The sequence below is a fragment of the Bubalus kerabau genome, chromosome 19, assembly GCF_029407905.1.
Source record: "Bubalus kerabau isolate K-KA32 ecotype Philippines breed swamp buffalo chromosome 19, PCC_UOA_SB_1v2, whole genome shotgun sequence".
In the NCBI taxonomy this organism is placed as follows: Eukaryota; Metazoa; Chordata; class Mammalia; order Artiodactyla; family Bovidae; genus Bubalus; species Bubalus kerabau.
In genome coordinates, this window is record NC_073642.1 from 30,946,323 (window position 1) to 30,962,821 (window position 16,499).

Here is a 16,499-nt window from a genome sequence, read left to right on the forward strand (position 1 = left end):
TTAGCCTTTGCCCTGCTTCATTCCGTATTCCAAGGCCAAATTTGCCTGTTACTCCAGGTGTTTCTTGACTTCCTACTTTTGCATTCCAGTCCCCTATAATGAAAAGGACGTCTTTTTTGGGTGTTAGTTCTAAAAGGCTTTGTAGGTCTTCATAGAACTGTTCAACTTCAGCTTCAGCTTTACTGGTTAGGGCATAGACTTGGATTACTGTGATATTGAATGATTTGCCTTAGAAAGGAACAGAGATCATTCTGTCGTTTTTGAGATGGCATCCAAATACTGCATTTCAGACTCTTTTTTTTGACCATGATGGCTACTCCATTTCTTCTGAGGGATTCCTGCCTGCAGTAGTAGATATAATGGTCATCTGAGTTAAATTCACCCATTCCAGCCCATCTTAGTTCACTGATTCCTAGAATGTCGATGTTCACTCTTGTCATCTCCTATTTGACCACTTCCAATTTGCCTTGATTCATGGACCTGACATTTCAGGTTCCTATGCAATATTGCTCTTTACATCATCAGACCTTGCTTTTATCACCAGTCACATCCACAACTGGGTGTTGTTTTTGCTTTGGCTCCATCCCTTCATTCTTTCTGGAGTTATTTCTCCACTGATCTCCAGTAGCATATTGGGCACCTACTGACCTGGGGAGTTTCTCTTTCAGTATCCTATCATTTTGCCTTTTCATACTGTTCATGGGGATTTCAAGGCAAGAATACTGAAGTGGTTTGCCATTCCCTTCTCCAGTGGACCACATTCTGTCAGACCTCTCTACCATGACCTGCGCGTCTTGGATGGCTCCATGGGCATGGCTTAGTTTCATTGAGTTAGAGAAGGCTGTGGTCCTAGTGTGATTAGATTGACTAGTTTTCTGTAAGTATGGTTTCAGTGTGTCTGCCCTCTGATGCCCTCTTGCAACACCTACCATCTTACTTGGGTTTCTCTTACCTTGGACGAGGGGGTATCTCCTCAATGCCGCCCCTCCTGACCTTGAACGTGAAGTAGCTCCTCTCGGCCCTCCTGCGCCCGCGCAGCCACTCCTCCTTGGACGTGAGGTAGCTCCTCCCAGACGCTGCCCCTGACCTCGGACGCAGGGTAGCTCCTCTCGGCCGCCAACCCTGACTCAGACGCGGGGTAGCTCCTCTTGGCCACCACTCCTCAGGCATGGGGTCCTCCCAGCTTCTGCCCCTGACCTTGGACGTGGGGTAGCTCCTCTCGGCCGCGTTTGTGCACCGTCGCAGTCGCCCATGCTTAGAGTTTTTAGTATTGCTGCTATATTCTTTTAGTTTTTGCTTGTCTGAGAAATTCTTTATCTTTCCTTCTATTCTAAATGATAATTTTGCTGAGTAGAGTATCCTAGGTTGCAGATTTTTCTCTTTCAGGACTTTGAATATATCTTGCCATTCTCATCTGGCCTGCAACATTTCTGTAGAGAAATCAGTTCATATCCTCATGGGGGTTCTTTTGTAATTTAACTCTTTTTCTCTTGATGCCTTTAGAATTCTCTCTTGAACTTTTACTGTTTTAATTGAAATATGTCTTGGTGTAGGTCTGTTTGGATTCATTTTGTTTGGAACCCTCTGTGCTTCCTGAACCTGGATATCTGTCTCCTTCAGGTTTGGAATGTTTTCAACCATAATTTCTTCAAATATATTTTCAGGCTTCTTTGCTCTGTCTTCTCCTCCTGGGAGCCCTCTGGGAGTTATGTATAGATTGGCACACTCTTTGTTATCCCATAGACTCTTATTATATTGCTTTCATTTTTTTCGTTTGGCTTTCTGTCTGCTGTTCTGATTGGGCAATTTACATTATTTTATCTTCCAGATCACATATTTGTTCTTCTGCATTATTCATTCTGCTACTCATTGCCTTTAGCTTAGCTTTCATCTTGGCAAATGAGTTCTCTATTTTTTCCTTGATTCCTTTTTATAATTTCTAATTCATTTTTTACTGTAACTTGCATTTCTATCAATAATCCTTCTTAGTTCCTTCAATATTATCATTATCTTCTTTTTAAACTCAGTGTCTATTAGACTGAAGAAATCTGTTTCATTGTTTTTTCAGGAGAATTCTCTTAATCTTTGAATTTGGAATGGTCCCTCTGCATCTTTGTTTTACCTGTATTTCTCTTGCTCTATGAGTTTAGGAGAAACCATAATCTGTTGTAGTCTTAAAAGGCTGTTTTTGTGTGGGAGGCTGTGTAGCCTGGGTGGGTTTAATATTTTTGGTGCAAGGACTGTTTTTAGTATGGATCCCTACCACCTCTTTCCTTAGTATGTGCTGGCCATTATCCCCTTGATAAGAGGTGTGACTGGTGTTGTCTTCAGAGCCTGCACTGGATGTTGAGCTCCTCTGCTCTGTGTTTGTTACTGCCCTGTTCAACTGCTCCCTAATTATTGGAGTAGAAGCCAATAATGTTTCTGAGCTGCAGTGCAAGGTATGTGAGTTTGGAGCACTCCCACTGGCAGAGGAGCCACTGAGTTTTGCTCTGCCAGAACTGTCCACTGGTGGGCATGCTCTATTATGTAACCCATTGTGGGGGATCAAAAGTCCACTGTTGGCACTGCGCTTGGCCCCGCCTCAACCATGGGAATGCCAGCAGTCAACCCTGGTGTTTCTCAGGTGTTGTTTTCACAAGGCCTCCAGCACAGATCCAAGAAGTCAGGTCCCAGGACTGCAGTAATCATGTACATGGACTCGCTGAGGGAGCTATGGAGGCAACTCAGATCCTGGCCCAGCCCAGCCCCACAGCATGTGCCCACAAAACCCACAACTCCTCAGGCCAGACCTCCCAGCCACAGGAGCACCCACTGTCTGCTTGAATGTCCTGTAGGTGCTGAATTTTCCAAGCTGGCAGCAGAGGTGTAAATCTGCAGCTCACACAGCCAGGGAGAGATTTCAGCCCTGCTTTATAAGTTATGTGGTCCTTAGGGCTTACCTATGATTTCAGCCCCACCTCTGCACATGGGAAACTCACTGGCACCTGGTGTGTGGGAGCCCACTGAGGTGGTGGCTAGGGTGTGATAGCCTGCCCAGGTGGTGGCCAGAGCATCGGAGCCAGCCAAGGCAGTGTTTGGGTTATGTGGACTCACCCAGGCTGGAGCCCACCCAGGTGGCAGCTGGGGCATGGAGAAATAAGCTGCAAGGGCAGCCCTGCCCCTCCCTTCACATGCCACTTAAATGTGGCACATTGCTTCTATGGTGGGCCCAGGCTTTTTCTGCAGACAACCTGGTTGTATCTGTACCACGCTCCAGCCACTTCAGGCTACTTCCACACAGCCAAGACCAGTCCTTTTTCCAGATCTGTCCTCTAAACCCCAAGTTTCAGCACCAGCCCCTGCCCATACCATAGGATGCTTGTCTCAGGCTGGAGCATGCAGGCTGGTTGCATTGTCTATGTAGGTCTTTCTGTTCTGCCTGCCACAAACCAGTTGTTATACTCTCCTCTGAGCCTGCGTAGCTCCCTTTCTGTCCCCATTGATCTTCCTGAAGGTGAGGGGGGCTTCCCAGGGTGTTGGACTCTGTCCTCTTTTACTGTTCCCTCCCAGGGGTGCAGGTTGCATCCTGCTTCCTTTTCTCCTCCTCCCCCCATCATCTTACCCAGTTATGTGGAGATCTTTCCTGTCCCTTCAGGTGTTTGAGGTCTTCTGCTAGTGTTCAGGGGGGATTCCCAGGTGTCACTAGTGGTATAGAACTTGCCTGCCAATGCAGGAGACATAAGAGAGCTGGGTTCAATCGCTGGGTCAGGAAGATACGCTGAAGAAGGGCATGGCAACCCACTCCAGTATTCTTGCCTGGAGAATCCCAAGGACAGAGGAGCCTGGAGGGCTATGGTCCATAGGGTTGCAAAGACTCAGACACAACTGAAGCAACTTAGCACAGCACAGCTAGTGTTCAGTAGGTATTCTGTGAGAATTATTTCATATGTAGATATATTTTTGATGTATTTGGGGCAGGAGCTGAGTTCCACATCCTTCTACTCGACCATCTTAATTCCTATCCCAGTACCATACTGTTTTGATTACTGTAGTTTTGTAGTATAGTCTGCAGTCAATGAGTATGATCTCCAGCTCTGTTCTTTCTCAAGATTATTTTGGCTATTTGAGGTCTTTTGTGTTTCCATACAAATGCTAAAATTATTCTAGTTTTGTGATAAATGCCATTGGTATTTTGGCAGAGATTGCATTGAATCTGTAGATTGCCTTGGATAGTATGATCATTTTAACAATACTGATTCTAACCTATGAACATGATGTATCTCTCCATCTGTTTGTGTCATCTTCAATTTCTTTCATCAGTGTCTTATTTTATGGGTACAAGTTTTTTACCTCCTTAAGTAGGTTTATTACTAGATATTTTATCCTTTTTGATGTGATGATAAATTGCTTTCCTTAATTTTTTGTGATAATTTATTGTTACTGTATAGAAATGCAACAGATTGCTTGATATTAATTTTGTATCTTGCAGCTTTACCAAATTCATTGATGAGCTCTAGTAGTTTATTTGGTGGCATCTTAAGGATTTTTCTGTATATAGTGTCTTGTCATCTGCAAACAGTGCCTGTTTTCTTTTTTTCAATTTGAATTACTTTTATTCCTTTTTCTTATGTGATTGCTGTGGCTGGGACTTCCAGTACTATGTTGAATAAATGTGGAGAGAGTGGGTATCCTTGTCTTATTCCTGATCTTAGAGGGAATACATTCAGTTTTTCACCATTGAGTATGATGTTAGCAATGGGTTTGTTGTTTATGGTCTTCATTATGTTGAGTTATATCGCCAACTCGATGGACATGAGTTACAGCAAGTTCCGGGCATTGGTGATAAGAGAAGCCTGGCATGCTTCAGCCCATGGGGTCACAAAGGGTTGGACACGACTGAGCAGCTGAACTGATATTCTCTCTATTCCCACTTTTTGGAGGGATTTTTTTATCATAAATGTTTGAATTTTGTCAAAAAGTTTTTCTGTGTCTATAGAGGTGATTGGAGAAGGCAATGGCAACCCACTCTAGTACTCTTGCCTGGAAAATCCCATGGATGGAGGGGCCTGATGGGCTGCAGCCCATGGGGTCTCTAGGAGTCGGACATGACTGAGTGACTTCACTTTATTTTTTCACTTTCATGCATTGGAGAAGGAAATGGCAACCTACTCCAGTGTTCTTGCCTGGAGAATCCCAGGGACGGGGGAGCCTGGTGGGCTGCCGTCTATGGGTTTGCACAGCATCAGACACAACTGAAGCGACTTAGCAGCAGCAGCAAGCAGCATAGAGGTGATCATATGGCTTTTATTCTTCAGTTTGTTAATATGGTGTATCACCTTGATTGATTTGCAGACATTGAATCATCTTTTCATTTCTGAGATAAATCTCACTTGATCAGAGTGTATGATCCTTTTAATGTATTGTTAGGTTCTGATTGATAATATTTTGTTGAGAATTTTTGCTTCTGTGTTCATCAGTTGTATTGGTTTGTAATTTTCTTTTCTTTTTGATGTCTTTGTCTGGTTTTGATGTTAGGGTGATGCCTTGTGGAATGAGTTCAGAAGTGTTCTTTCCTCCAAAATTTTTTGGAATAGTTTGAGAAGAAAAGGTGTTAACTCTCCTCTAAATATTTGCGGAGTTCTCCTTTGAAGCCATCTGGTCCTGGGCTTTTGTTGGTTGGGAGTTTTTTGTTTTTAATTACTGATTCGATTTCATTACTGGTAATTTGTCTGTTCATGTTTTGTGTTTCTTCCTGGTTCAGTCCTAGGAGATTATATATTTCTATATAGGAATTTGTCTGTTTCTTCTGGATTGTTCATTTTATTGGCATATAGTTGTTTGTAGTAGTCTCTTATGATCCTTTGTATTTCTCTGGTATCACTTGTAACTTCTTTTTCATTTCTAATTTTGGCCCTCTCTCTTTTTTTTCTTAATGAGTCTGGCTAAAGGTTTATCAATTTTGTTTGCCTTTTCAAAGAACCAGCTCTTTGTTTTGTTGATCTTTTCTATTGTTTTTATTTTCTATTTTTTTTTTAGTCTCTATTTCTAAATGATTAGCCTAAGTTTTACCACTCATCTTTACTTTATGCAGTGCCAATTTTTAAATGCAGATATAGGCACATCAAACTAATATGTGGAGTCACCAAAATGACACAATTCGTATTTCATACCTCATATTTATTAGAACTCTTGATATAGTGCACAAGACTTATTTGACTGGTTTTATTTCACTTGGTAATACGTGCACATTTCCCCAGCACTCTCTGCCTTGGCTTACTGATGTTTGAGGAAGAACTGAGAGGAAATGGATCCATCTTTACATTTCCTTCTAGCCCATCATTTTCAATGCAATAATTGGATGATACAAGGAAGCAACACAAATAGCAAAGATGATGGAGTTCCTTGGTCATTTGTGTTTCCTAAGACATCATACCTTCTTTCTGCATTTGAAGCAAGTTCTGGTTCAAGTGCCAAGTGTGGCCTCCTGGGCTGTCTTAGACATAATACACTTATCTTACATTTTCTTAGAGTCTCAATGAATTCTCTGCATTGTGAATCCACTGGGACTCTGCTCATGAGGTGGCAAGGAACAGTGGACACAGATATCATGTATCTCCTCACGCAAATGCCTCTTGTCCCATTAGAACCTCCTTAACAAAACACAAGTTCAAAAATACTGAGTTCAAGATGGCAATAGGAGAGCTTTGAATCACCTGCTGCACTCTTTCCCATCTATGTTCTTTGGGCAGCAACTTTCAACTTTTCATTCTTTTTAGCTTTTCTTACCTTATTTACTTTCATATTTCCAAAAGTCTTCCTAGAGTAATGTTTCTTGATTTTTCAGTTTAGATATCATCTGATGACTTGTACAATGGAAGGTTGGAATTTAGTCCCTTTGTGTCACTTCCTGCCCACATTTGCTCCCCCACCCCTGCCACCACATCCCAATATCATGCTAGCATATCTTGATTAAATCCATGTCTACTGTTTTCTTTATTGTTGTTGTATAGATAATGCCAAACCAAGCGTTGTAACAAAATGATTTTCTTTTTAAGAACCACTGTATTTGCCTAGTTTCCTTTGCTTCTCTATGTCTTCCATATCCTGCAACAATTCTGCAAAATGTCTCTGAATCCAGGTTTGCCAAAGGCAGTCCCTCCCATGTCCTCTCACAGTTCCCTTCTTTCCTGGACACACCCCTCGACATCCCTCTATCCTCCTGCTCTCGTCTAACCTGGATGATTTCTACTTCTCTCTCAAAATTATCCTGCAAGATCTTCCTGCTTCCTGGGTCTCATGCTACCTTTTTTAGAGGAGTTTACTTCTTTGTTTTGGTGGAGCATATCCTCAAGTAGCCTTCTGAGAAGAGATGTATAGATTTGCTTGTCTTAAAATGTTTGCTTTTCTTTTTTCTTCCCTCATACCTGATTGATCTTTTGATAGCAACTTCCAAGTTAAAAGTCTTTCTCCCTCAGAATTTCAAAGGTGTTTTTCCTTTGTTTTCTAGCTTCCAGCACTGCTGTTGACAAGTCTCATACCAGTCTGATTCCCAAACCTTTGTATGTGACCTTTTAAAAAAGTCTGGAAGCTTTTAGGATTTTCTTTATCTCTGTCTTAATATAGAGAATACTCTGTCTCTCTTTTTTTCTCTTGGTCTGTGTCTCTCTCTTTTTCTCTTGGTGATCTGAACTTTTGCAATTATGTGCCTTGATTTACCTTGGGGTGGTGAGGGGGGGGGGGGCATTTGCTAGGCCCTTTTAATCTAAAAACTCAAGTCCTTCAGTTCTTGGAAATATTCTTATTTATTTGATAATCATCTCTCATTTTCTCCTTCTGGAACCCTTAATATTCAGCTGTACTCTCCCTTTCTTTCTTTCTTTTTTTTTTTTTTTACACTTTTAAACTTTTTTCTGACTCATTCTGTTTTCTGAAAGACATCCTTATCTTTGCCTTACAAGCTTTCTATTACATTAAAAAAATTTTTTCCTATTGTACTTTTAACTTCATGAAATTTCTTATTTGCTAAATATTCCTTTTTATTATCCTGTTCTAGTTTCATGGGTTGGAGAAGGCAATGGCACCCCACTGCAGTACTTTTGCCTAGAAAATCCCATGGATGGAGGAGCCTGGTAGGCTGCAGTCCATGGGGTTGCGAAGAGTCGGACACGACTGAGCAACTTCACTTTCACTTTTCACTTTCATGCATTGGAGAAGGAAATGGCAACCCACTCCAGTGTTCTTGCCTGGAGAATCCCAGGGATGGGGAAGCCTGGTGGGCTGCCATCTATGGGGTCGCACAGAGTCGGACACGACTGAAGCGACTTAGCAGCAGCAGCAGCAGTTTCATGGGTATAGTATCTTACCTTGTTGAAGTTATTATTTATTTTGTTTTTTTCTTTTACTCCCTGAAATATCTGTCTTTTCTTTGAGTTATTTTTTAGAACCTATCGTTCATGTGAAGGATTTTCTTGAGATGGCATGGCTGTATTCCCTCCGTGGAAGGAGGCGCTGGGCCGCCAGTCGGGAGGTCTGTGGACTAGGCCTGTTTCAAGTCACCACTGAGGGACTGGTTGGGATGGAGCAGTTTCTTTAGGGTATCTTCAAATGTCAGTATCTAGGGTCATTTTTCTGAGTGATTTCCCTTCAGAGAGGCATTCTCTAGTCTTTTCCTGGAAAGTGTAAGTCTGACTACAGCATTCTGGCACCCAGATGGGGAAGGAGCTTGGTGATTATCTCAGCTTTCCTTGTGCAGACTTTCGCTTGTTCTTTTCTCTGTGGGCCCCTCTGCCTTGGGTCTTCCACCATGCCTGGTGTTCCTGGGCCAGATCTCCTGGATCACCCTCTCCAGAGAGTGACCCCAGTCCTCTGCCAGGCAGGGAGGTGGCCATGGCCCTGCTCTAGAGGGTTGGGAAGGGGATCTGGGGTCTGATGAAGTCTTACAGACTTTGAGCCAGGCTCTAGTCCTCAGTCTCCCTGGCACCCAGGTCTCCAGGGGTCCCTCAGGTTTCCTGAGCGTTTCCAGTGTCCCTCTTCTGGGTGGTCTCTCTCTGCATGACTGGCTCTCAGCATTCAGTGCTGTAAGTCAGCTGCTACTTGATCATCTGCTTTCCAGCTTCTAGAATTTTGCTAACATTTTTCATCTGCCATCATCACCTCTCCCTTGCCCCTTGTCTTTGTGGATTTATGCCTTGTTTATTTCTTTCCTGTCATCTTAGTGGGGTTCTGGAAGGGCGTGGAAATAACTCTGTATCTGCTCAATGGGCCATGTTTTTCTAGAAGTCCATTCACAGGGGTTTAAGCAGGGACATGACCAGGTTCTTTGTGGACATGAGAGCGAGGACCCTGGCCTCTGATAGAAGAGGGATTATTGGGTGGAGAGGGGGAATAGAAGCAGGGAAGAGTTGACTTTGATGTTTAAGACCCTGGACTCTGGCCCAGGCGTCTACCCATGTTGACAGACAAGTTACACTAACCCTTAAGCCTCAAAGACTGGGGATAATGATGGGACTGTGTCCCGAGTTGCTCTGAGGATTAAATGAGGAGGCATGTGACGTGTGTAGCACAGCGCTGGCCACGTGGTTTGCATTCAGTGCCTGGTGACTGTTAGCACTGCTACAAGTGATGTGATAAGGAGCTGAAGCAGGGGAGTGGCCCGGCAGGGAGAGCCTGGTAGAAAATGATCCCAAGGGTCCGTCATCTCCCAACTTGGGGGCTGAAAATGAGAGAAGGGCTGGGAAATCAGAAGACCAGCCACCCCTGCAGCACCCTGAGGGCTTTTTCCAGCTGTCCCCACCCATGGTGCTGCCCAGCACGCTGGCTTCAGGACAGACAGAAACAGGCATCTCTGTCTTCATTTGACTGCTGGAATGTGTGAGGGACTTGCCTTGGGGCCTGGGGTGAGGGTGGGAGGAGAAGGCCAGAGCCTGAGCCAGCCAGGGCCTCCCAGAACCTTGGCACCAAGAAGCACTGGACAGAATGCTGGCAGAGAGACAGACACGTGGCCCATGAAGGGAGCTGGAGAGGGAGGGGAAGTTCCTCTTCCCAAGGGTGGCCGCACTCTCCCCTCTCCATCCCAGAGGGCCAGGCAGGAGCGGGTGCTGGGGTGGAGAGTGTCATACCAACCTGACCCCCAGCCCTTCTGCCCTTAGTCTCCTTGCTGGAGGTGGACGGAAGACAGGACAGGCTCCACCTAGACAGGATGGGGGCTGGAAGGGCAAGATTCTCAGAAGGAATGCACCAAGCGGGGTCTGGTGGTGTTTCCGAGATTTGACGGTGTCTCAGAGGCGCTCAGACCACCCCCCATTCCCCACTGGACATGACACTCCTTTGCTTCCTGCAAATAGATGCTCATCGGGCCGCACAGACCCAGATGTTAGCGAATCCCACTTGGTCTGTGCTGAAGGGAAAGTGGTAGAGGAGGCAGTGCCCCTGTCTTCAAGCCCCTCACCACCTGAGGAGGGCAGCCCTGTGGGGTTCTGTGGGAATCTGGAGAGAGGCAAGACATCCTCTCTGAGAAGGCGCCCCAGAGCTGCTCTCTAAGGACTAAGGGAGCATCATGAGGAAGAAGGATGCTCTAGGTGGGTGCCTGGCATGGTCCAGGGCTGGCAGTGGGGGAATGTGGGTGGGACGGAGAATCTTCAGGAGGTGGTAGTCAGACTAGAGGAAAGTTTTGATGAGACTGTGTTCAGTGGCCAGTCCAAGAGGCCAACTTGAAGAACCCAAAGAGCCTTTCTAGGCTGAGCGTCAATTTAAGGGACCCTGCTGTTTCATAAGGGACCTCTCTTTTCATGAGCTACTACTCAGACCTGGGGCCAGGGAGGGAAGGCCCTGCTTGCTGATGTCTTTGCAGCCGGGGTTTCCGCAGGGAGAGAGGCAGGCCTGATCAAGTATTGTCCCCAACATCTGGTGACTCCCCAACCAGCCCCCTGCGGCGGGGAGGGGAGGGGGCACACAGGTCTCTCCCAGGTGATGGGTAGCTCCTTGCAGTCCTTAGGGTTGGAGTGGCACTTCCGACTGGAGCCATTCAGTGTCTGCTCTGACCCCATGTGGGGCTGCCCGGCCCTGCTATAATTAGAGGGGAAGGGCTGACGTGTATCAGCAGCCTGGGGAGCCTGGCGGGGAGCCAACCAGAGGAAGGAAGGGCCGGCTGCCGGCCACCCGCCCGTGTAACTTTTCCCAAGTAGATGCTGCTATTTATACCTCTGTTGCTTGGGATCACATAGGCTGCCTCAGCCTCTTGTAGATGAGGATGTGAAGGCTCAGAGAGGGTGAGGGATGGCCCAAGGCCACACAGCATCTGAAACTGGGCAGAGTAGAACTTGGGTTTCTGACTCCCTAGTCAGCATCTGGGCCAGAATGTGGCTCTGGTTCTGGTGTGGGTCCTACAAAGATACCCCCGGCCCCAACCAGAACCCCCCAGCCTCACACACATATAAGATGGCCCTGAGAGGCTGTTGCTGCCTGGCTTTCCAGCAGCAGGCTCACAGGAGCTTGATACCTGGCACGTCAGCACTGGGTCCTGGTTGGAAAACTGAAGGGCTGGGTGTGCCCCAGGACCTACTAGTGTGGGGCTGAGGCATGTTGGACCCCAGTCAGAGGAGCCCCCTGGTTGGGTCTGAATCTGTGGAGTGGGTGAACCCCCCAGTCACATCTTAAATTGTGTCCTACCAGACGAAAAGGAGCCCTAGGGCCAGGTTGACCCTACACAGACTCACACAGACACACACACACACCCCTACCCCTACACCCCTCAGCTGATGTTTGGCCCCAGGTTGTGGGTCCAGGGAGCCCCAGGATGAGGCTAGCAATCAGAAACCTCCTTTCTCCCTGCCAGACCTCAGCTGCCATGGTTTAGAACTTCTATTTGAGATGAAGTGTTTGAGGCAGGCTCATGATCGGATGGGAGGAGCTTTTCACTTAGGGCAGCCCAGCAAGTGGACACGCGGGCTGGCAGCTGGCAGCCTGGCTGGCATCGCATCCTGACCATCGCTGCCCCCCCACATGACCCAGAGCACATGACGCACTGCCATGGACCCTGGATGTGTAAGGAAACAGTGGTAGTAGAGCTTTCTGCTTGGGGGTTGTGAGGAGCAGATGAGAGAGTTCCTGCTCAGCACCCAGAGCCAGCCTGGCCTGCAGTCATCTAGGGCAGAAGACTGGGTCCCACACCTGCTCATACGCCCCATGCCCATCTTAGAGGGTCTGTTTCCAGCTAACACAAAGGGTCTAGGTGATTCTGGGTGGAGAGGGGCCCCCAGGGTCCTCAGCAGGAGTCTAGTCACTGAGGCTCTGGGTGGAGCCTGGGCCCTGCCACCAGCCAGGGGCCTTGGGAGACCACATTCCCTGGCCAGGGAATGTGGCTCCCCTGAAATCTGGACTCCAGGATCCCAGGGACTGACTGCCCCCTAGCCTCTCCCCATCCAGGCCTGCACATTGGCCTATTTCTCGACCCCTCCATATTCTGCAGCCCCTCCGTGGCCAGTTGTGTCTCCTCCTTCCCACCTGGCTATACCCCAGCATCCATCAGCTCTGCCCTTCTTCCCCCACCTCCCTCCATCCTAACCTGGACCCTCTGCTCATCCTGGCTCCCTGACCCGGCACCAACCACCCTCCAGCCTCCCAGACTGGAAGACTAGGGGGTTTCTGCCTCCCCCAAGCTGTTTAGCCTGGGACCCCAAGTCCCATAGATCCTGTTTTCCTCCTGTTGCTACCAGGAGGGGCACAGGAGAAAATAAGGGAGTGACAGAGGCTTGCAGGCAGGGCTGCCCCTGGGCTGTCTCCCAAGTGGACGGCCAGGTAGGGGCAGGCTGCAGACCTTGGTCCTCACACAGATCCCCTCAGTCCCAGCCTGGGGTGGAGGGCTGTCGTATCAGCTGTGATGTGATGCTCTGCAGATCCTGGACTGAGCGGGGGAGGCTACAGGCACTCTGAGCAGGGTCACATGTGGGCTTAGTGGTCCAGAAGACTTCAGAGGGAAGGGCCTCTGGGCTGGATCTTGCAGGGGGAGGCCCCATGGTGGAGGAGTGGGGAGACTGTTGGGAGTAGAAGGGATGGTTTGTGGAGAGGCCTAGCCCTGGGGGGTGGGATGAGTTGTTTAAACAGCTGGAGTGCCCTGGAGATAGATGGGAAAGACTGGGAGCCTTTCATGCTAGGTTATGTCAAAAAACAGGCTGGGTGAGTAAGGAGGCTGGAGTTTTCCTATTCAGTTTAAAGCTTTAAGCCCCTTCCTACCTCTCCTGCCCTCCTGAACTGGTGAGGCCTCCTTGATGGGTCTCTCAGGCTGCCCCCTTTAGAGCCCCAGAAGACAGGCAGCCCCTGATCCCACACTTTTGTCCCATCTCTGCAGCCGTGGGTGGGGCCTGTGCCTAGATGACTCTCCCAGCAAGGATGTCATCGACTTCCCTTCCATACCGCCTGGCGTCCTCTACGATGTGGCCCACCAGTGCCGCCTCCAGTACGGGGCCTACTCTGCCTTCTGCGATGACATGGACGTGAGTGGAGCGGGGGGGCAGCCCTCAGCGGCCTGCAGACCCCTCCCAGCCAGGCTCGGTCCACACATAATGTCCATGAGACATAAAGTGGCCTGTGGGCAAGGCCTTGGGTTGGGTGGCCCTAGACCCAGGTCTGCATTCTGGGTGGGCCATTCGCCAACGGTGGGACTTCAGGCAAGCCCCTTACCTACTGGGATTTTCTGGTGGCTCAGTTGGTAAAGAATCTGCCTACAATGCAGGAGACCCAGGTTCAACCCCTGGGTGGGGAAGATCCCCTGGAGAAGGGAACGGCATCCCACTCCAGTATTCTTGCCTGGAGAATTCCAGGGATAGAGGAGCCTGGTGGGCTATTGTCCGCAGGGTCGCAAAGAGTCGGACACGACTGAGCGACTAATACTCACCTACTGGAGCTGGATTGTAAGAGGTAAAATAAAACCTCTACTGTCAGGTCCTGGGGAAGATCACCGAAGTGGTGGCCACAGGCATGTCAGAGACCCTGAAACTTCTAACCAGTTGGGGGGCTGGGGCTGGAGAGCTGTGGGTGAGCTGGGGACTGCGCTGAGCCACAAATCCAATGGTCTGGGGAAAGATAAGAAGGGACCTCTGGGGCTTCCACCTACAGAATGTGCCAGCCCCAAGGAGGGATTCCCAGGGCACTCGAGGAGGTAGCGAGGGGGTAGGGCAGGTGGAGGCGTAGGGGAGGAGGTGAGGGTGTGGTCTTTGTGCTCCTCCTTGCAGAACGTCTGCCACACACTCTGGTGCTCCGTGGGGACCACCTGTCACTCCAAGCTGGATGCAGCTGTGGATGGTACCAGCTGTGGGGAGAGCAAGGTAGGGGAGCCCCAGTCCAGCTGCAGAGCAGGTGAGACACCTGCTGCGTCCATTCTCTGGGCTCGGCCTTGGTTCACAGACTCACCAGTGTTCTTCGCCAACCCCCAGCCCTCTCTGGCCTGAGTCCCCGTCTGCAGAATGGAGGCTTTGGGACAGAGCTTGATTGAGCAATTCTCCAAGGTGCCTCCACCTCGGAGAGTCAGCATGTGGGCTCTGTTTTATTCTTTGTTCAAGTCCACCGTGGGGCCTGTGTCTTGGGTGACTGGAAGGGGGCCTCCCCCAGACCTTTGGGTCTTCCCCTCTGGGCCCTTCCAGGCCTTCCGCCCACCTTGTTCTCACTAGGGTGAGGAGTTTGGAGTGGGCTTGCTCTGCATTTGTCTGTCTTGGTAGTGGTGTCTGAATGGGGAGTGTGTTCCCGTGGGCTTCCGGCCCGAGGCCGTGGACGGTGGCTGGTCTGGCTGGAGCGCCTGGTCCCTCTGCTCGCGGAGCTGTGGCATAGGCGTGCAGAGCGCCGAGCGGCAGTGCACGCAGCCTGTGTGAGTGAGGGGCACTTGGGGCAGGTGGGGTGGGGTGCCCTGAGCAGAGTCAGTGATTCAGTCTGTCCCAGTCTCCCGTTCTCAGAAGCATCCCCATGCAGGCCAAGCCCAGAGCGTCCAGAGCCACTTCGGGTCACTTCTAGGAATGCCCTGGTGGCTAGTCGAGTCACCACTGCTGACCCTGTTGCAGAGAAGGGAACACCAAGGCTTGGAGAGTGGAGCGACTCATTAGAGGCCGCACCACAAAGCAGCAGCTGAGGGGAGGGAGGCAGGGAAGACAGTGGCTCAGAGCTTAGACCCTGAACCTTGGATGGATCGAGTTCAAATCCCCTGTCCTCTCCTCATGCGGCGGCCCTGCCCACCCCTTCTCAGGGCCTCAGTTTCCAGAGAAAGTATATGCTGGGCAGCAGCAGTGCCCATCCGGTACAATTGTCATCATGGATAAGCGCTAAAGCTCTGCAGCCAATCTGTAGTAATTGCTCAGCAAATAGAGCCACGTAGTGACATTGCAGGTGCACGTGGGTCCAAGATGAGACTGGGGACAGCTGGGAGAATGGGTCAGCCTGGGAGGGGTGCTGTGTGACCTGGGGTGAGTGGCTTCATCTCTCTGGGCCTCGTTTCCCCGTCTCAGAGGGGTGAGGTGAAGATTCAGGGAGATGCAGAGGTCAGTCCTATGCTGCCCTGGGAGGGGATCATGGGATTCAGAGCCAGGGCCTTCTAGGGCTCCATGCTTATACCCCACCCTGCCTCCAGGCCTCTAGATCTGAGCAGGGTGGAAGCAGGTGGGGTGGAGTTGGGGGCCAGGCTCTGGGCTGGGCCAGGGCCAAGGGGGCTTCCTTTTGACCTGGATGGGGTGCTGCCACCAAGATCATGTCTGCTGACACGTGGGCTGTTAGGACGCTGGGTCTCACAGGCTGGAGATTTGGAGTAGCCCCTCCAGCTAGTGCCAGTCAAGTCTGGAGCTTAGCCCAGCCTCTCAATAACCCTCTGCAGAGGCAACCCCAGTCCCATTTTAGAGATGAGGAAACGGGGGCCCGGAGGGGTCTGGAGACTTCGCTAAGGTCACATAGCAGGTTGAGGGTAGAGCCCAGGCCTTGTACTACCACCTTCCCTGAGATCCTTTCAAACAGGGAGACCAAGTCTGGGCCGAGGTGGGGGCGAGGGGGGTGAGGGGGGCTGGTGGGTAGAGCAGTGGGAGCGGAGGTGGGAGCTGGGAATCTCCGGGTATCAGGGTACGGGAGAAGCTGCTTGCTCCAAGGGCCTGCTTCTGGATTCGGGTGTGCAGTTGGCTCCACTGTCAGTGCTCACTCACCCCCACCCCGCCCCACAGGCCCAAATACAAGGGCAAATACTGCGTGGGTGAGCGGAAGCGCTTCCGCCTGTGCAGCCTGCAGGCCTGCCCCGCCGGCCGCCCCTCCTTCCGCCAAGTCCAGTGCAGCCACTTTGACGCCATGCTCTACAAGGGCCAGCTGCACACGTGGGTTCCTGTGGTCAATGACGGTGAGTCCGGCCGTCCGCGGGGACACTGAAGTCAGGGGGGCGGAGGTCCGAGGGCCCAAGGTTTGCCCAGTGACACAGGTGCCATCTGCGGCGCTGCCGCTCACTCCCTCCTGGCTCCTGGGGGCAGCCTTGCAGACACTACCAGCCCAGTGGAGCCCCC

General features: G+C 49.9%; 1 protein-coding gene across 1 annotated transcript in view; it reads left to right on the forward strand.

Annotated features, from left to right (window-relative positions):
* ADAMTS7 (ADAM metallopeptidase with thrombospondin type 1 motif 7) overlaps positions 1-16,499 on the forward strand; it is a 64,465-nt gene that overhangs the window by 34,079 nt on the left and 13,887 nt on the right. The window contains exons 10-13 of the mRNA XM_055556011.1: positions 13,328-13,472; positions 14,211-14,303; positions 14,694-14,839; positions 16,170-16,339. Coding sequence (XP_055411986.1) covers positions 13,328-13,472; positions 14,211-14,303; positions 14,694-14,839; positions 16,170-16,339 — 554 coding nt within the window. The remainder of the gene's footprint in view (positions 1-13,327; positions 13,473-14,210; positions 14,304-14,693; positions 14,840-16,169; positions 16,340-16,499) is intronic.